This window comes from Adiantum capillus-veneris, chromosome 21 (assembly GCF_014529385.1).
Source record: "Adiantum capillus-veneris isolate H3 chromosome 21, ASM1452938v2, whole genome shotgun sequence".
Taxonomy (NCBI): domain Eukaryota; kingdom Viridiplantae; phylum Streptophyta; class Polypodiopsida; order Polypodiales; family Pteridaceae; genus Adiantum; species Adiantum capillus-veneris.
In genome coordinates this window covers 109,653,242-109,674,923 of record NC_140951.1, presented here as the reverse complement: position 1 = coordinate 109,674,923, position 21,682 = coordinate 109,653,242, and the positions used below count along the sequence as shown (strand labels likewise).

The 21,682-nt window shown below is 43.5% G+C and overlaps 1 protein-coding gene across 4 annotated transcripts in view; it reads left to right on the top strand.

Annotated features, from left to right (window-relative positions):
* LOC147431529 (nuclear pore complex protein) overlaps positions 1-21,682 on the top strand; it is a 156,596-nt gene that overhangs the window by 70,684 nt on the left and 64,230 nt on the right. For all 4 annotated transcript variants that reach the window (XM_086494094.1, XM_086494095.1, XM_086494097.1 and 1 more), the window contains one exon: positions 8,368-8,437. In XM_086494094.1, the coding sequence (XP_086350220.1) occupies positions 8,368-8,437 (70 nt within the window). The remainder of the gene's footprint in view (positions 1-8,367; positions 8,438-21,682) is intronic.

Here is a 21,682-nt window from a genome sequence, read left to right as displayed (position 1 = left end):
TTTCCCACCTCACGTCGATTGGCCGGCCGCTAAGTGCACGGTCCGCTCTCAATGAGTGAAAAGAGACACAAGGGGAGGCTGGACAAGCCCTTCTTTCTTGGGATTCCTGTCACTCTTCAACAAAACACGATTAGGAATCGCCACGCCCAAGTAAACTTGGGTTCATGCGATCGCAACAAGCTAAAAAAATTCTTGTGGTTCTTTCCTTGAGTAATGCAGAACACTTCCAAAGCTCTGATACCAATGTAAGGTGCAGCGGAATGAATGTTGTATTTTCTCAAGATTAGTGATCTTTATTGTTCAATGTTCCTTTTAGTTCTTAGGGAAAGAGAGAGCTTCCGTCTTATGGAGAGTGCTGTGGTCACGAACAAAGTGAGTGGATATTGTGCGTGCAAGTGAATGAGACTGAGAGAAGGAGAGAGAAGAGATACGACACCGAGAGGTTGTAAAACCCTCCTCCGAAGGCCCCACTCTCGTCGGCGAAAGTGGTCTACTTTGATTGCAGAAAGGTGTACAATGCGTATGCAAAGGACTGATGCAATGGAACTATGCCGATGACGACGACGGTGTTGACGATGACGACTCGATGGCTGAAATCTGTAGTCTTCTATCTGCTGTTGTTCGGGACTGTTTTGGTTGCTGAAAATGATTGTTTTGGCTACGTTTTTATGGCTGAAAATGGGGGATCATCTGCAACCAACTTGGGGTTGAGCGCGCGGCGGTGTGTGCAAGTGATAGAGCACGTGAAGATGTGCAGTGTGTGTGCAGAGAGGGGTGGCGAAAGCCAGCAGGAGAGGAAGCGCTAGCAGAACGAAGAGGGAGAGAGAGAGGGCTCACGTTTTTGGGGAAAACTCAATAAGTGAGTGTTGGGTTTTCCCACTTTTATTATAAGTGACCTTTAAGAAATGTGTCCAGGTTCATATTTGTCCAGGTTCATATTGAACCTGGACAAAGTATAAAAATGTACAAAAAGGGGTTATTTAGGCCTTTAACCCAACAACCTCCCACTTAAAGGCATAAATGACGCCTTTAAGTTAACCAACTCCCACCAACTATATGCAATGCTCATGTTGAGCCTTAGCAAGACTCTTGGTGAGAACATCTGCAGGGTTATCTTGTGTGTGAATCTTAGTCAAGGTGACTAGACCATCCTCCAATACCTGTCGTATGAAGTGGTATCGCACATCAATGTGCTTTGTCCGTGCATGAAACATGGCTTTCTTGGCCAAATAGAGAGCACTTTGGCTATCACATCCCAAGACAGGAGTACTAGCAGGCATACCAAGCTCTTTGACAAGTCTGCCCAACCATATGGCCTCTTTAGAAGCCTCAGTGGCTGAAATATATTCAGCCTCAGTAGGACTCAATGCCACAATTTTTTGCAGTCGTGAACACCAAGAGACAGCACCACCAGCAATAGCAAACACATAGCCACTAGTGGACTTCTTGGTATCCAAGTCACCTGCCATATCTGCATCACAATAGCCCTGCAACTTCAGGTCACTTTTGCCATAGCATATACACCTAGATTGTGTACCTGACAAATATCTCAGAATGCATTTCACAGCTTCCCAATGTGCTTTGCCGGAATTGGACATGTATGTACTAACAACTCCCACCGCATGGGCATTGTCAGGACGAGTGGCAACCATAGCATACATAAGAGAACCACAAGCTGATGCATAAGGGATTCCCTTCATAGCATTCACTGCCACGTCATCCTTTGGGCAATCGGCTTTGCTAAGTTTTGTGTGTGGAGGTAAAGGTACTCCAAGTGACTTAGCTTCAGCCATGTTAAACCTGTCAAGTACTTTAGCAATGTACTTTTCTTGAGATAAGAAGAGCAATTTCAGCTTTCTATCTCTCTTGATTCTCATGCCCAAGATGTGCTCAGCATCACCTAAATCCTTCATTGCAAAAAGCTGAATTTAGCTGACGTTTAAGAGTATCAATGGTAGACTTATGCTTCCCAGCAATCAACATATCATCTACATATAGCACAAGGATTATAGAATTTCCATCATTATCCTTCTTTGTATACAAACAATGGTCTGAATGGCTGCGTTTAAAGCCTTGAGACAGCATAAAAGTATCAAAATTTTTGTACCACTGACGTGATGACTGCCTCAAACCATACAGTGCCCTTCTTAGTTTGCATACAAGTTCCTTTCTATCAGGAACTACAAAACCCTCAGGTTGCTTCATGTAGATATCTTCATCAATGTCACCATGAAGAAAAGCTGTTTTTACATCCATTTGATTCAATTCTAAGTCAAGCACTGCAGCGAGAGCAAAAAGGACACGCAATGTCGTAAGCTTTACAACAGGAGAAAAGATCTCTTGAAAGTCAATCCCCTCTTTCTGTGCCTACCCTTTGGCAACTAACCTTGCTTTATACTTGGGCTTTTCATCAACACATTTGACCTTGTAAACCCATTTGTTAGGAAGAGCCTTTCTCCCTTTAGGCAATGACACAAGATCCCAAGTATCATTTGCATACAAGGATTTCATTTCCTCTTGCATTGCAAGCTCCCACGTACTGCTTGACTCACATGTCTTTGCCTCTTTATACGTAAGAGGCTCTCCCTCATCTGTCAACATAACATGATGCAAAGAGGGGTCAAAGTGTTGTATCAACCTTCTGACACGAGTAGACCTGTGTACCCAATGATCTACATTCTCAAGCACAGGTTCTATATCAGGAGGCAACTCATTTTCAGCATGCTCATGCTGCTGAAAATCATTTTCAGCCATGACAGGTGGCTGTCCATCCTCATTTGGAGCATCTAAATCATGTCCTACCTCTTCTGGCTCAAGGTTAACCGGCTGATTATCAATTCCAGCTTGCGGTAATGCATCCTGAGGCTCTTTTTCAACATCAATAGGTGGCAAGAGAGGTTGAAATTTGACCGATTTCTTGTCAATTTCATAAGATGTAGCATTTTTCAGCAATTTAGCCTCATTGAACACTACATCTCGGCTGCGTACAACCCTCTTAAACTGAGGCAACCATATCCTGTAGCCCATTTCACCCTCTTCCCCATAACCTAGGAAGAGTCCTTCGATGGACTTGGCATCTAGCTTTGTCCTCAAGTCATTACGAACATGGATAAAAGCCTCGCAGCTAAACACTCTCAAATGATCATAAGAGGCAGGTTTGCCAGACCAAACCTCCTCTGGAATGTCATTTTTTAGCGTACTGTTAGGAGAGCGATTGCATACATGAACTGAAGTTTTCAAAGCCTCTCCCCAAAACCCGTGAGGGAGATTAGCCGTGGAGAACATGCAATGCACTCTCTCACATAAAGTACGGTTATACTCTCAGCCACACCATTAGAAGATGGATTATAAGGGGCTGTCAACTCCCTTTTAATCCCATATTCTTCGCAATAACGCTGAAATTCAGTAGACGTGTACTCCCCCCCATTGTCAGATCTCAGACATTTAAGCTTACTACCCTTCTGCGTGGTCACAAAAGCATGAAACCTCTTAAATGCATTAAATGTCTCACGCTTATTCTTTAACAAATATGCCCAGCCTTTCCTAGTGCAATCATCAATGAATGTAACAAAGTATAGTGCACCACCAAAAGACTTAACAGGCATTGAACATACATTGGAGTGAATTAAATCAAGAGCATTAGCTTTGCGCGAGACACCAGAATAATAAGAAGACTTCTTTTGTTTACCATACAAACAGTCATTACAAAAATCTAACTTGGTGCCCTTTACATCAACCCTCTTCAAAGAGGAGAGCACATCAAGTCCCTTCTGGCTCATATGGCCAAGTCTTTTGTGCCACAACTCCAAATGAGAAGCAACTTCGGCCACTGCAAGAAACTTGCCAGGCAAAGCTTCGCCATGTAAATAGTACAATGTACCACTCTTGCATCCCTTGACAATGAGCATTGATCCCTTAAGCAACTTCCATGAACCCCCAGCAAAAATGGTTGTGTAACCCTGTGCATCCATCTGGTCAACAGACAATAGACTCGTCTTGATGCCTGGTACATACCTTACATCTTTAAGCATAAACTCTTGGCCATTGTTTAATGCCAAGCGCACAGTGCCCATTCCTTCAATGTCACAACATGATTATCCCCAAGGTAAACCTTGCCATACTTGCCTGCATGATAAGAAGCAAAACACTCCACAGATGGAGTCACATGAAATGAGGCACTCGAGTCTACTATCCAAGACTGTGTAAGGCCATCATTTTCACTTAGCAATGCATCAATGACATCTCTACGTGAGATAAGCATGTCTTCTGTATTTGCTACAACAAAATCTGAGGGGCATGAAGCTGCAACCAAGATCTCCTCACTGTCGGATAACTCTGTGATAATAGAGGATACATTGACAGTCTCCGAATCCTTGGAGGAGGTACCTGCTGATTTTTCCCCTTTCTTATCCTCTGTCTTCTTCTTCTCCTGTGATTCCTTCTTTCTTTTCTGCTCTTTCTTGAAATACCTGCAATTTGGCTTCTTATGGCCTTTTCTGCCACACTGGTAACAAGTCACATCCTTATCCCTAGACTTGCTTTTGCTCCTGTTTAGTCTTGGTACCTGTATTTTGCTTCTGACTTTTGCCTCTCGCATTGTAAGCAAAACTGCCACCTTCCCCACCACTAGACTTGCGTCTAATTTCCTCATTTAAGATGGAGCCTCGCACTCCATCATATGTGAGGTTGGGGCTATTACTCAAAGAAACCACAAGCGTTTCCCAAGAGTCTGACAAAGTCATCAACAAAAATATGGCTTTCAACTTGTCATCAAAAGGTTGAAGCCCAGTATCCTGTAGCTGACTCATAACACTGGTGAAAGCACTTAAGTGCTCAGAAGCCGACTTGGCTTCGTCAAGCATCATGTTCACCAGTTTGCGCATCAAATGCACCTTATTCACAGGTGGCATTCTCATAAGTGGCCTTCAACTTATGCCAAATTGCATGTGCACTGTCCAAGCCCTTTATGTCCACCAGAATGTCATCGGTCACAGCCATTTTGATGTAGGCCTTTGCCCTCTTGTTGAGCTTGGCCCAATCCTCATCCGGCATATCCTTAGGCTTTACAGCCAAAAGGGCGTCCTCACAATCCTTGAGGAACAAAATCCCGTGCATCCTGTCCTGCCATAGGTCGAAACCTGTACCGCCAAATCACTTGATTTCCATCAAGCTCTTGGCATCAGACGACGAGGAAGTAGAGGCTATTTGCACGGATAAAAATGCAGCAGAAAGTGTCTATACAAAATCTGAAAATTTTCAGTGATCACAATGTACCGCACGTTGCATACAATGTGCTGAAAATATCAGCAATTAACAAGTATCCCCAATGCGTACTTGCATAAACCCACAAAAGTCGTACATAAACCTCAATTTGTGTACATAAACAGAGTCCAATTCTGAATTTTCTGCAAATTTACTGTTTTGGCGCATCAATTTGCATCAAATGGACCTGTTTTGAGTGGGAAAAGCAAGGAGCATTCACGGGAATCGATTTAGAACACCTGTGTTTTGCTGTTTTGACCTGTAATTTTCTGATTTTTACCTGTTTTGACCTAATTTCAGCCTGTTTTAGGTTGTTTTGGAAACCCTAATCACCCTAGGTGACACTGGAAGTAAGGGGCTTCGCGATGAAAGCGGAAATTTGACGCGAGAGAAGCCTTTCGCCTACTGTCCAGCCACCTGCGCAAAGCTTCTGAAACCCTAATTTGGCTCTGATACCAGTTGTTGAGTACGCGGCGGTGTGTGCAAGTGATAGAGCACGCGAAGATGTGCAGTGTGTGTGCAGAGAGGGGTGGCGAAAGCCAGCAGGAGAGGAAGCGCTAGCAGAACGAAGAGGGAGAGAGAGAGGGCTCACGTTTTTGGGGAAAACTCAATAAGTGAGTTTTGGGTTTTCTCACTTTTATTATAAGTGACCTTTAAAAAATGTGTCCAAGTTCAATATGAACCTGGACAAAGTATAAAAATGTACAAAAAGGGGTTATTTAGGCCTTTAACCCAAGACTTGGGGGGAATCTACTACGGTGGATAAGGCTGAAAATCTGCGTGTCTCTATGGCGGTTAGGTGCTGAAACCAAAAACGTTGGCTGGCTATGTCTTCTCACAAAAATGCTAGGCTGATTTATGTCTGCAAATCAAAACGCTGATCTGGGTTGCTGGCGTTTTGCTGATGGGCTGCTATCCAAAAATCGCTAAGTCTTTGGGTTGATCTGCAAAGACTGTCGCCAGAAAGGGGGGGATTTCAAGGCGAGGTGTAATGCTGTGAAAAACGCCAAGGGAGGGATGGGGATGGCGAGGGTCTATTGCTGGGGGGGGGGGGGGGGTATGCTGAGAAGTTGCTTGTTGAGCGGGAAGCTCGTGCTGCCTCTTCTGCCAGAAAGTGCTAACTTGGGTTTGCTTATATATTAACTTAGCAAAATTGCCTTACCTACTTTTGTTGGAAAGTCACTTAAAAATAATAAGTGAAAATAACCAATAAAGAGGAAAATAGGCTAAATGCACTGAAAAATTCCCCTAACTGATGCTAATGGATTTTGATGGGAATTCCGATGATCATGCTGTGTGCAACCAGAGGATATGCATCTATGCTAAGTGACTGGGCATGCACGGTCTATGAATAGACTCACAAAAGTGCCAGATTACTGCTAATCTAGACTTGACTGAACTGACGGGAACCTTGCTATGGTGTAGCTTGTCCACGGACACATAGGGTTGGGACGTGTCACGTGACAATACTCCTCTCCGGTTTATAAGATATTGACCAAATTGATTTGTGCTAGACTGTGCCCTTTTCTGCCGGACCTTATACACAACTTGCAGACAGGTTTTGTTCAAGATCGGTGCATTCTGTACAATTTGTTTTGCTTTCATCAGGTAGTAGAGTGGGCTCTATCGTCATGTACACCGTTGGCGTTCCTCCTCCTTGATTTTGAGAAGGCCTATGACGAAGTTGGTTGGAGTTTTCTTGAGGGATCCCTACTTAGGATAGGTTTCCCAGATGCTTGGATTAGAGGCGTCTGAACTCTATATAGATCAACTTGCGGAATGACTCTATGAAAAGATGTACTCTGAAATGGGAATTCCTAAAATGAACTTGTTACATGTGCTCTCTCATGTGTGTATTGTTTGAGTATGTGTCGAAAAGATGAAGACTACAATATTTTATCTCTTTCACCTGATGCGTGATGTGAATGTGATAGTAACGAGATTTAGTAGATCAAGATATTTGTGAAAAGATCAACATAGTCTGGATGTGATTGTTGAATTAGTTACAACGATCATGATTCTCATATGAGGTCTCGACGGGGATAATGATGTGAATGTGATGTGATTGTTTAGTGACTTATTGTCTTCGTGCAAGTGTTGGATGTGTGTAGTCTGGTGCATGGATACATAGAGTTAGTGTTTATTGAGCTAGTTTTTGTCCTTTGTCTGTTTTTTAGGTATAATTGAGGACGATCACTCTTCTTTCAAAAGTATGTCACACGTGTGATAATGTGGCATAGTGTCTCGAGCGACCCTATAAGTGACCAACTCAAGAGGTCAGACTAAAATCAACTCACCCAAAGTGATGACGTGGCTATTGCAAATTGCACTAACACGTGAGAGTGCTTACGGTAGTCCCATGGGGAGCCTTTCACGTGAGATTTTGGGGGTTCTGCTTTTGGCAAGTGAAAAGTGCCACATGGCGTCCAATTTTGGGGCCCATGTAAACGTTTATAAGTAGTGCTAGGGCTCACTCTCTATAGATTAGCTTGGGAGCACTACGAGAGAAGGGACCCTCGACCGTTGTACTAGTGAACTATTAATCAAAAAGAAATACCAAAAGGGGTGCCAGTCTGCATCTGGAAGTGGATCTCTGTTGCTTCGTGTCGACTTTTGAGGTCTCTCTTCCTCGTTCCCATTCCAACTTCTCGTTTATAATCTCGAATCTGTGTTTGAAACGTGAGTATTCGTAACAAGGAATGGTGTTTCATGTCGGATGCCGTTTCCTGTTCGGAAATCCCATTCTGGGTAATTATGGTTGTAGTTTCTGTTCCTGTGTTGCTATTGATTTCTTGCTTGGGTGTCCAAGCCTCTTACACATGCAAATATGTTTTTGAGAATCTAATGCATTACAAACACATAGTTGCTCACATTGTACACATATATGGTTCCGTACTTAAACCGTTCAAAGTTAAGGTTCAATGTCGCACTATATATTTTTTTTTTCGAGCTTACATATCGTAGATAACGTTTGTACCCACCTTCGAGAAAATATATTTCTTGTGTTTATTTCCATTTTTTTGTTGAATCTCATGGGTTCACATGTTCAGTTTGTAAAAATTTAATATGTTGCATAGTCTCACTTCGACTCTTGCTGTTTTCCAGGTTTAATGCCATTTCCAGAGTTGATTCTCCAGTTTGAGGCTTGTTGCAAGGACCTAGCAGAACATGTCAGGTTTAAAACCGGACTTATATAGTTTATCATAAGCTCATGGCTAACCTTATGTGGTTTAGGGATGTTTTTGATTCTTATGTGGAAAGATATTGAATAACATCGTGATCATTGAACTTGAGAATTGTTGACATCAAGTATTGAATAGAGATATATTTCTCGAAACAAAAGTATAGCTGGTCGTTTCGTTGAAACGTGTTCTCTCTCTCTCTCTCTCTCTCTCTCTCCCCCCCCCCGCCCGCCCCCTCCTCAGTTCCTCCTCTTTGTGGAACAATGAAACTTGATTCTTGTGTCTCTCTTGCAACAGAGTCATCATGCCTAAGCCATGCAATCCGTACTGGAAGGAGCACACCAATGTCATCCGCATTATCAACACTCCAAGCCAAGCGGGTTCCAACACACGACGATGGCAATGCAAGTATTGCAATTTTCAACTCACGAGTATAATTTCTCTTATCGTCAAGCACTTGACAAGCATTGGCACGACCAATAATTGTGGAGGGTGCAAAAATGTACCAAAGGATATTAGGGACAAGATGATTGCAGAGAATTATCCAGAAGTACCAGCACCCAAAAAAAATATAGGTGGACAATACACACAGGATGCTCTTCATGATGCTTTTATTGGGGAATTTGGTGGTTCACCTACCGAGGTTTAAGAGGAGCAGCCCTTTGCTTGTAGAAAGAGGGCTCGAGTCTTGCAGGAGGAGGAGGATGAAGGTGATATGCATGCACCTAGGCAAAGCACCTTGCCTTCGTGTGAACTCTCTTTCTTGGGTGAAGGAGCGTCATAAGGTGGCTGAGATGGAGATTGCTTGCAGAGTGCAACATCTCCTTCAATGTTTTGAGGAATGAGTAGTGGAAGAGGATGTTCAAGGCCATAGCTGATGTTGGCCACACAGATTCATGGTCAAGGGTGGAGTATGGCAAGATGCACACTACAATGCTTGATGGGCAGAAGGCCTTGATAGACAAGGCCTTGGTCCTAGTCAAGGCAGGTTGGGAGCAGTTTGGGTGCACCATCATATCATATGGCTAGAGTGATGTTTGTAGGCAGCACATCATTAATATTCTTGTGTTGTTTTGTCTTGGCACATACTTCTTACACGTTGTGGATGCGGGGAAGGCCGAAGATCGCATCACAGGTGAGCTTATCTTTGGGTACATCAAGAAAGCTATTGAGGAGATTGGTCCAAAGAATGTGGTACAGGTTGTGACTGACAATGCCTCAAAGTGTAAGCTTATGGGTGAAATGGTCGAGGCACCTTACCCTCGGATTTCTTGGACTCCATGCGCTGCACATTGTCTTGACTTACTCATGGAGGATATATGCAAGTTGCCTTGGGTATTGCTTATTGTTACAATGCCACTAAGATGACCACCTTTTTCTGCAAAAAACATCAGGCTTTAGCCATCTTAAGGAGCCATTGTACACTCGACATGGTGCGGTCCTCGAAGACCAGTTTTGCTTATATGTATTTAGTGTTGTAGAGAGACTTCAAATTGAGGGATCCACTTCTTCAGGCAGTCGTGGATCTGAAGTGGAGATTGATGCACTACCCGCAGACTGTTGGATTGTTGGGGTAAAGGCGTCTGTGCATTGCCCGGCCGCCCAAGCTATGGGTGCGTGCCCACCGCTCATCTTATTGTGTGTATATATATACAACAATAAGGAGTAGCTCATTCTTAGCTCTACTCAACCCACACAATGTCTACTCTCTCCCTCTCCCCTTCCCGCACGTAGATACCGCACCGCACATGCACGCATCCGCGCACACACACTCTTCAACTGGTATCAGAGCCATGAAGGCGATTGGCGTGTTCGACGGCTTCTTGGTGAGACACGAAAGTGACGGAGCCCGGCTTGAGCTTGGCGTCAGCAGATCTTGAATAACGGAACCGAATCGGAGGAGATCCGGCGAATCTCGGATCTCGACGTTCCTACCGCGTGCTCAACCCCTCTTGTGGACGTGGAATCTTGAGAGGAAATCAAGGGGATCTACAAGAACTAGAGCTTGGAGGGAATCGAGTATGTGAGCAAGTCTGCAAGGCTCGACACAGGACAATCGAGCAGCTTGAGCAAGTTAACCAAGTTGTGAGAATTCGAGCATAATGGAGGTCGAGGACAATTTAAGAGAGGTTGGAGTAAGCTTGATGGAGAATCCACAAACTGTGTGAGAGAGCATTGAGCAAAGGGAGCAACACCTTGTGTGTGAAAACACACACGAGCAAGGAGTGAGCTTTTGCTTCGAATCTTTACTGAAAACGGGCAACAGAGGCATTGAATTAGCAATTGACTGTGTGTGGTTGTGTGATCACACACACACACACACACACACACACACACACACACACACACACACACACTTTACTTCTACAACTAAATATTTAAACCCCGTAAAGAAACCTAGACTCTTTTTTGGCTTTAGGACTTCTTTACCACAACCCCTCAAATTTATAATAAAAAAAGTCCCCCCCCCCCCCCCCCCCCCCCTTAAAGCATAACTTGGTTAAATGCCTTTCAAAGGCGCATTGAAAATAGAACAGTACCCATGATAAACTGGCGGGCAGCTCTTAGTATTGAGCATATCGAGTTGTTCACACTTGTCGCTTATAGTGTATACCACACATAGGTGCTCTGTGCACCCGCACGCTGCATGATGATGTTCTTCATCTCCTCTCTCCCACTCAGTCCCCCTATGGGGCCAAGGCGGCTGCAGCTTGAAGCCATACTCTTTGGGAAGGGAGCCGGTTTCAATACGTTGGAGTGCATCACCATCAAAACACTATATAATGGTGAGGATTGCCTTGAGCTCCTCACTCAGTCTCTTTACGTGGTGTTTGTGCTGGTATAAAGAGAGATTGAGGGTTTGTTTTGGAAGCTTGCCTACTGTCTAACTATGGAGCTTGTGGCAAAAGAGGGCGCTTCTTAGGTCCGCATTCTGTACATTTTTTTTTTTTTTAAACTGGTTTTTTTGCACCAGGCGTTTTGGTTTTCATATGATGTACAAAAAAATGGTTTGGCTTAATATTTAGCGACCATGTGTAGTAAAAACGAGTCCGTATTTTCTCTGGTTTTTTGATGCAAGTGGTTTTTTTTACAGTAGTTGGCAAAATTTCTCTTGATTTGTTTTGACTTTAGGCATAGAGGGCACTAGGCTTGAGAAAATTAAAAAGGTTTGTATAGATTTATGATGGGCCGTTTTTACATGCCCATGTATATTTTATGACTGCACGAGTATAGGTTTCCCTTCACCAAGGCTTGGACTGGCATTCATTGGAAAATAACTGGAATTTTTGCCATCTCTTTGATGGTCAGGGGTGACTGGCATTAGGTACTACCTATGTACATCACGTACAAGCATGGCAATATGCCCGAGGCCTTGGTTTTGTGCTCGCTATTTTCCGTACTGACTCAATATGATTGGGATATTGCTGCGGAGTTAGGCCGCTAATGCCATAAGGCAATATACACCTAGGGTATAGCTACATATTGGCTGACAATATTGTAAAAAAGAGAGGCGGAGTCCGACGAGCCTTTGATTGCATTTCATGACTGGTTTTTTTAGGAGCTGCTAGCGTAATCATGGTGTCACATTGATGATAAAGTGCGCTATATAATATGGGTTACATTGCATACCATGATGGAGATGCCGTGACTAAACAGTTTGGCTTTCATGGTTTTTTTCACTTAAGGCATGGCTTATCTACGCTCGGTTGTACATTTTTTTTTTTTTGGTTTCTCTTACTCAAACTTAATGTAGAGGATTTGATATGCTTTGCTGAGTGCTTTTTTGCCTAAGCCAAGCAACTAACAAACTATTTGAGGTGTAGAACGATGTTTTTTTGAGGGATTTATCTAAAGCTGAGGACAAAAGTTACTATGTTTTGACTGATGGTTCTAAAGATGGAAGTGGAAAGAGATGTACCGCATTTACTTGATTAGTTTAGGAGAGTTGTCTAACTAAATTTTACCACACTAAGTAAAAGAATGATATAATTGCTATATAAAATCTTGATGGAAAATGATTGAGAAGTAGGCATAAAATAAACTTTGAACTAATGGTGGTATTAAGACACTTGGATCAGAAGGGGTGGTGGCCTTCTGATCGAAATGATACATATGTAAATACTTATTTAAGATCTATCAAAAATTGGGTTATATAGAAACCATACATATAATAGCTACCATAATTCAAAGGGGTTATGGCCTTTTTTACAAAACTTTAAAGAATTTTTACAAAGTTGAAATTCATTTGCACTTTGAGACGTTTGTTTAAGGTAAAAAAAGTTATAAGTTGGACATGGATAACAACTGATATAGTCCGTTGATACTTGTAAAACGCGTTCAAGACTAACGTATCTGTTGTCTTGATTCAATGGATGCAGGTGAGGGCTCTATCCTTTCTTGAATTTTTTTTATAGCTTGAAGCAAATGTCTATGCATGATTATACTGGCTCATACTACTTGGAGTTACTATCATTGTATACTAGAATGAGGGCTCATTCTTATATGCCATGTACAAGGATAATTCTAAGACTGAGTTGTTTTTGTACTAATCATTGTCTTTTCTCTAAAGCCAGCTGTCTTTTGAATGTTAAAGTTCATTATGTCTTATGTCTTAAGTAAAAACAGCTACACACACGTCCTATACATAAGGTTTTACCGTTTTTCATTCTTTTTGGAAAAACCAGGACGTTGACTTTGGAAACTAGTTTGAATTTTAGTTCTAGGTTGGACCCAGTGCCCACTGCCTATAAACCCTTTTTTGGTTGGCAGGTGTTAGGTGGTCCTTCATAGGCTAATGTTCTGGATACCTGCTCACGGCTATTATAGTCTGTGACTTTGACGGTTTAAGGATTGCAAGCCCAGCCTACATGACTAATTGTATATCTTCTTTCAGGATCATAAACATTTTAAATTGACAGCTCGCATGAGAGTAAACCACGACCTGGAGAAGCATACAAGAGTATAAAACAAATTAGGTTTTACCTAAAGGACCATTCTCCAAAAACTAGACCTTTTCTGGCTCGACGGGCCAAATGTTGTGTTACATATTGCCATAAGTAATCCCCGACTTACTAATAATTTTGTCTGTTGTAGGCCCTTTCCCTCTCGCAAGGCCTAGAACTATCTTCTGAGCCTCTCTCTGTGGCTACGTTTCTTATCCTAAGATATATTGGCAATCTGGATGCTTGTCAATCAATATATGATTCGGCTTTTACGTCAGAAAAAAAGCTATCTATCTTACACATGCTGTCTTTCAATGATTGGGTCAAGATTCTTGCTACCTTGGACAAGGACTCCAAAGATGGGGTTAATATGATTTCCCACTACATAGCCCAACTACGTGTACTTTCTGTACAATATCAGCAAGAGTTGGCCTTATTTTCTTCTTTTAAGGTTGAATTATCTAACTTTCTGAAAAAATTATGTGGCCTCAGTCCTTCTTTTATCAGTATCCCTGCTGCTCCAACAGTCCCTCAAACCGGTGGTATCTTTTGCAGAGATAGTGCAGCACTTGAAGCTGTCAAGGAATTTCAAAACAATCTTTGCTCCCTTAGTGACTCCAATCTCTTGGAAATGGTACCCAAAGTGTCCAAGGTTTTCTCTTTCCTACCAGTTAGACAAATTGAAATTGAATCTTTTGGTGTGGACCATCAGCTCTAGGTTTTACCTAACAAAGTCTTTCGGGCACCAATTCTTAGAGGAAACATTGGTCTATCTGGCTAATCTTCCTACCTCCACAGTTGAGGATCGTAGACTCAGAATTCTGAAAGCAGGACAATTTTTAGACAAAGGAGAACTCATTAAAGCGCCCTTCAACCTTAACCTTATTGACCATTCCAAATGCTCTTCCGATATAGGTCTATACATTCAGACAAAAGAGAACATGGAGTTTGCTAAAAGTAATCCTGACTTCACAAAATCTATTTGGAATGTTTTTCGATCATCTGTTAAATGTGCATGCAAATTTCTCGACCCTAAAACATCGTGAAAATCCAACATTATGTGGTTTGACCATGCTATCTGGTTTATCCTCAACCATCTGGACCAGCTGTTCCCCGAGAAGCCGGTGGACTTTCATCTATCCCTTATATGTTCTTGGTTAGGTGGCCAAGCTAAACAATTAGTGATTGCTCAAATTCCTTTCAATATTTTTCGTGGGCTTATGCTGGATATCCTTAAAGAATTGAAATCTGATGAACCCAGGACATATTTGACTACGTATGCAAACTACAAAGGTGTTAAGATTATCACCAGTTTACTCAAGCTATGTATTGAGGATGATGATTCCCCCTCACTGAAAAGACGTAACTCTCTAGCCACCCCCAATTCATTCACATCATTTTTGACACCTCGCTCATCTTATTATTTTAGTAGAGGAAAATCTCGTAGCTTTACTAGGGGAAGAGGTAGAAACACCCCTATCCGGTATCTTCTTGACTTATGACCACTTATGTTGTGCAGGTTGCTATTGGCCCTTGTGGAAGGATGCATCTTACCAAAAAGACTTCTTGCAAAGAGTATATTTACGAACATTGTCTTTTTCAAAGTGAACTTTTGGATTGGATACGCCGAATCTTTGCTGAAAACGGAGAACAGAGGCATCGAATTAGCAATTGACTGTGTGTGGTTGTGTCATCTCTCTCTCTCCCTCTCTCTCTCTCACACACACACACACACACACACACACACACACACACACACACATAGACACATATAGACACACACAAGACGAGCAGAGTCTTGAGTACTTCTAAGAGCTTGGAAGTGTAGCGCTGAGAGATTTTGTGAGCAATGGATGCTTACAAGTGGTGAAATGGCAGCTCACGCAATTTTGAGCAAAGCTTGGGGAAATCAAAGCGATCGGAGGACTGTAGCGTTGGTTAACTGATGACCAACAAGAGCTTTAATTTCGAAAGCAAGCTGTTTCTGTGGTGGTTGTGTGTACACACACATACAAAGGGGCAGCCAGAGTGGGGCATTGAAGTGCAACATTTTTTTGGGCTTTTGCAAATATTTTTGTGTGGTGGTTGTGTGTACTCACACACACACATACATACAAAGGGGCAGCCAGAGCGTGGCATTGAAGGGAAACAATTTTTTGGGCTTCTGTAATTTCGACAGAGAAGAACAGAGAAATAATTAATTATTTTAATCTCTTTAAGAGTGGCTTCACACACTCGGAGTAGAGAGAGAGAGAGAGAGAGAGAGAGAGAGAGAGAGAGAGAGAGAGAGAGAGAGAGAGAGAGAGAGAGAGAGAGAGAGAGAGAGAGAGAGCGCGAAGAGCAACAATCTTAGAGATAGTATAGCCTTGCCAGCTCTTCATTGGCATTGGAGGCGGAAATGAAGTGTGAGAAAGTTTCAACTCTCTTGGTCGCGGAGAGAGGAGAGAGAGTGCGCACTCGGCGCGCTTACGTATACACACATAGATGCTATCTGTGAGTTTTTCAACGAGTAAGCTCGAGTCACCTGGCATCGGATTGTTTCTCTCGGACTTTCCGACCTTGACGTATAGGTAGAGAGAGAGAGCGGATCGACTCTCGGCTTGGATCCATCTTCGGCAAGCGATTTCCACCCGATGGTTTTCTTCTCGGTTTCTGGCGTTCTTCTACGGCTCGGCATCGACTTGGCTCTCGATGATCGGCAGAAGTCGGCACCGAGCGCTTTTCTCGGCTTTGACATAGGAGAGCGATTTGGCTCTGCTCTAGTGTAGCTTCGCTAGCGACTCCCCTCCCACGCCCCACTTCGGAGCGGATTTGCTCGACACACATTCCCCGACATCCGGCCTTGATTTAGCGATCTCAGCTTCGATAGTTACCCAGTTTCTAGCTTTCGCGACATACATACCGAGGCATAGCGGCTTCGACAGACCATTCTGGAGCAGTTTGTGTAACAAACTTGGACACTCCACGTTAAGAATCAACCGCGACAGCACCAAATAACCACTTCAAAACAATTCACAGATCACAATAGATTTGCACCGGCCTGGCGGAGTTCCTTGCCTAGAGATATTGGCCCCAAAAACTGGCGTCCCTTTCGGTATTTCTTTTTATATTAATCAGATCAAAGTACAAGAGTGTGGCTAGGGTTTCACTCTCAGACTCTGCGTCCAGATGCTCTGAGAAGTGAAGCCCTCTCCACATATTTAAAGGTACAAGGGATGCCCAAAAGGAGGGGCCCTAAAGCTTTTAAAATCCAAAAGCAGCAGTTCTCTCTCTCTCTCTCTCTCTCTCTTTAGAGAGTATCTCTCTTTTTTTTAAACAAAAAAAAAGCAAGTTCTCTCTCTCTCTCTCTCTCTCTCTCTCTCTCTCTCTCTCTCTCTCTCTCTCTCTCTGTGTGTGCGTGGAGCCCAAAAAGCAAGCAAAAAGCTGTCAGCGCGTTTTGCGGCTCAAATCTGGAAGCTGCTCCTGTGCCACGTGGCACCTCGGCAGAATGAGGGTTTGCTGTCAGAGATTAGGGTTTCACAGAAAATAGGGTTTCTGCAGAAATTAGGGTTTCTTGCAGTTTTTAGGGTTTGGAGGGATTCTAAGGTTTCAGCCTCAAATTAGGGTTTCAGCTACCCGTAGCCACGTCATCACTTTGTGACATACCCCCCTCTTGAAAGCATTGTAATCGATCGCGATTACGCCTGCAAAACCGACAAAAGCCATAAACCGTCTTAGCAGACACTGATTGTTAGTATCTACGTACTAGGAACACACATCTAGGACATGTACCAAAATCGACAGGCACATCACACGACATCACAGGACATCACCAGACGTCACAGGACATCACATGACATTCAACATTCATTCGGATCTTAGACCATGATTTATCGGCAATGTAGCTAGCAATCACATCTAGGTCCAATCGGGACCTCATCGATGTCCTATTGACTAACCCCTATTGCAACCATGTCTATTTGAGATCAATCAGACCAAAATGCTGCAGTCATTTCGACTATCAGTTCGTGCACTCACAAGAAGTCAAGAACAAATCAGTATCATAATCAGGAATTCCATTTCATAAAGTCATACAGCAGAATACTGTCAGCTGTCAGTATCCCTGAAGCTCAAAGAGACATCAGTGACTCTAGTATCTAAATCAAGGCATCTGTTGACAAAGGACTGGAGTGACTCCCCTCTTGTGCATCCCACTGCACTAGATCTCCGGCCAAGCTGAATTCTGGGTTCCATTTGTAGTAGACTATGCTAAACCAAAAGCATCGAGGTAAAGTTTCACAATCTGAGGAGTATCTGCTAGGTCCTCCTCCTCCATCCACTTCGCATCAAGTGCAGGATAATTCTTGAACTTAACCAAGAACCGCCTAGCGACTTTACCCTTATTCTTCGTATCCTTATGTGCCAAAATCTGTTTAGGAACAAGGATCTCCTCGTTTTCGTCCACTTCGGGTTGCTCATCAGGCTCCCCATCATCAAGCACATCACCTTTAAAAGGTTTCAAGAGACTCACATGGAAAGCATTGTGAATCCTCCAAGTATATGGCTGTTTCAATCGAAAGGAGACATCATTTATCTTTTCAGTAATCTGGAAAGGGCCATAGTATCGCATACTAATCTTTGGAAAAAGCCTCTCCTTTCCCTTTTTCTTTCGTAGGCGTGCCTTCTCAAAACGTAAGAGCACCCAATCATGCTCCTTCAGTTTCATGTCGCGCCGATGGCGATCCGTTGCCTTCTTCTGTCGTTCTTGAGACTTCTGCAAAGTCTCGCGAACCTTGGTGAAAGCCGTATCTAGAGCTCGCGTATATTCATCGGCTTCAAAGATCTTATCTTTCGTGCTCAGGAAGGGTGGAACCTTCGTAGCACCTTCAACAATCTCAAATGGCGCCTTCACCGTCGAAGAGTGTATCGTGTTATTGTAGGCAAATTCCACCAAAGGTAAATATCTTTCCCATTGAGTCCTCTGATCTGAGATATAAGACTTCAATAAATCTAGAACCACTGAATTGGCAATCTTGGATTGCCCGTCAGTCTGCGGGTGGAACGATGACGAGAATTGCAACCGCGTGCCAATGTTCTTCCAAATTGCCTTCCAAAACAAACTCGTAAATCTGGGGTCTCTGTCGGAGACAATCGTCTCAGGCATGTTGTGTAATCTGAAAATCTAGGCCACAAACAGTTTCGCTAAGTGATCCGGCTTGACTATTTTCTTCACTGGAATGAAATGAGCCTGTTTGCTAAATCTGTCAATAACAGTCCAAATACCATCGTGACCACTCTGTGTTCTCGGGAGATCAAAAATGAAATCCATCGCTATACGATCCCAGGGGCGGGTGGGTATGGGTAAAGGCTGTAACAAACCCTGTGCCTTATGCCTGTCAAACTTGACCTTCTGGCATACAAGCAACTGCTCACAAACTCCTCCACATCCTTCTTGAGTCTCGGCCAAAAGAAGTATCTCTCTACCCCTTTCATGGTGGTAGCAATGCCGCGGTGACCTGTAAAAGGTGGACAGTGGCATTTTGTCATAACCTTTTCCCGCAACGGCTGTGTAACGCACAACATAGTCTTTTTTTATCAAGTAGCCTTCCCGAAGGGAATATCGAGCGACTATCTCCCCATCTCGTATCCGTGTGAAAATATCAGCAAAATCTGTATCTGTGGCATACTGATCGACCATATCCTTGAAGCTCCTATGATGTATCGCGGAAATAGCCATAACGAACGGTTTTCGAGACAAAGCATCTGCCACCACATTCTTCTGTCCCTGCACATGAACAATCTGGAAGTGGAACTGTGACAAGATGTTCGCCCACCGCATCTGCTTTTCCGAAAGCTGCTTCTGTGACAAGAAGTAGCGCAAACTCTGATGGTCTGTAAAGACAGTAAAATCCGCTTCGAGTAGGTAATGCCGCCACTGAGTAAGAGCATGGATAACCGCCAAAAGCTCTTTCTCATAAATCTGTGCTGTCATCTCCGGCCTAGAGAACAAACGGCTCTCGTAAGCTATGACATGGCCTTCCTGCATCAAGACCGCACCCAGACTACGACCACAAGCATCACAATATACTTCAAATGACTTCTGCAAGTCCGGCAAAGTCAAAATAGGTCCCGTAGTCAATTTCTCTTTCAATGTCCGAAAGGCAGTCACCTCTGTGGGTCCCCACGAGAAAGGTACTCCTTTCTGAGTCAAGGTATACAAAGGGGAAGCAACCTCTGCAAACTTTCGTATGAACCGCCTGTAGTACAAACACAGTCCCAAGAAGCTTCTAACTTCATGGACATTCCTCAGGTCGGGCCAATCAGGGATAGTCTCTATCTTGGCCGGATCCATTTGCACTCCTCCCTGACACAATGTGTCCCAAAAAATGTATCTCTGGTAGGAAAAATTCACTTTTCTTTGCATTAATCACTAACTTGTGATCTCGTAATGCCTGAAAGACCTGGAGCAGATGATCTCTGTGTTCTGCCTCATTGTAGGAGAAAACAATGATGTCGTCAAAGAAAGTGCGAACAAATAGCTTGCACTCTCGAAAAATCCTATCCATAATCCGGTTAAATGTCCCAGGAGCATTGGTTAAGCCAAAAGGCATCACCAAAAACTCAAATAACCCAAAAGTCGTCCGAAAAGCTGTCTTGTAGACGTCTCCCGGCGCGATCCTGATCTGATGATATCCACTCTTCAAGTCAATCCTACTAAAGCATGAGGATCCTTGTAACCTGTCGAGTATATCATCGATCCTAGGGATCTGAAATCTGTTCTTGATGGTGATTCTGTTGAGAGCTCTATAATCGATGCATATTTTCCAAGATCCGTCTTTCTTCAAAACCAACAACACTGGAGAGCAATACGGTGAAGTACTAGGCTGGCCCACACCCTTTTCCAAGAGGTCTTTCACTTGGTTCATAATCTCTTCATTCTTTGCTTGGCTCACACGGTAGGGTGGCCGGTTCGGTGGTGTACTACCAGGTATCAGATCAATGGTATAATCTTCAGGACGAGCATGTGGTAACTCTCTTGGAAGGCCTTCTGAGAAGCAATCGGCATGAGAGTGTAGAAAATCTTGGCGTTCTTTATCAAGTTTAGACATATTTGTCCTAACATCATCACTCAACTCTTTCATAAAGATCGAGTAAACAAACAGACTGGATTTCATTAATTTTGAAATGGCCGAAGCCGATACAATAGGGACAGACACGCCCTTCAGTTTAATATCAAGTACAATTGTTTTGCGCTTTTCTGTAGTCAAAGGCGCTTTTCTCGCCCGATAATCGACCACGGCGTTGTTCTTGTGGTACCAGGGAATCCCTAAGAGAACATCACAACCCTCCAAAGGCATTATGAAGAAGTCCTCATGCCCCAAATACCACTGACAATGTAACTGAAGTTTGCCAATGACAGGTGTAATGGCTACGTCCCTGCCGGGTGCCGCTAGAACTGCCTCTGCAAGTGGTCCCATCCGATCGGGAGTAATCTCGAGCCGCGCCGCCAATTCCGTGAAATGAGGTTGGCCTTGGCTCCTCCATCAAAGAAAATCAGGGCCTCTTGAGCTTTCACTTTGCCCCAAGCTCGGCAAAGTTCTGTACTCTCATCCATGGTGTCAAGATCAGTACCCACACAATCTGGAACCAATCCTGTTTTCATCTTGCCTTTTCGTACACGGTCCTCAACTGCTCTCGAACTCTCAGGCCTTTCGTCGTCCTTGTCATTCTGTTCTTTCTGTGCCTTTTTAGGTCACTTCGCGGAGATATGTCCAGTTTCCCCGCATCCAAAGCACTTCCCCTCCCTGATGAAGCGAGTCCGCTCTAGAGGAGTAAGCCTGGGTCGTGCATCCTTTTTCTCTGGGTTGCTCTTCCTTTTTCTACTTTCATTTCCAGAAGTCTATCCGGTTCGTTGTGTCGTGACCTCATCTGAGGGGTAGGTTAGACTGCCAGAGTGAATTGCAAAGCCCCGCTTCGCATGACTCATCAACTCCTGAATAGAAGTTGACTTCTGTTCCAAGCAGTGGTCTCGGATCTCTGTAGGTAGACCCAAGGTAAACCGCTCAATTTGTTCTCTGAATGAGATCTTCTTGAATGAAGAGGCGGGTAGAAAAGAGCTCCAGAATCTTTCACAGTAAGAATTCACTGTATCGGTCTTGGTCATCCGGAGATGGTTCCAAGCAGCTCGTATATCTTGCTCAAACTCTTGAGTCAACCAAGAAGAAATAAAAACCTTCTTGAATTTCAGCCATGTAACCGGCACAGTCTTGCTTAAGAGAAGCGTGGACCACCAAGTACGAGCATTCCCCTTAAAAT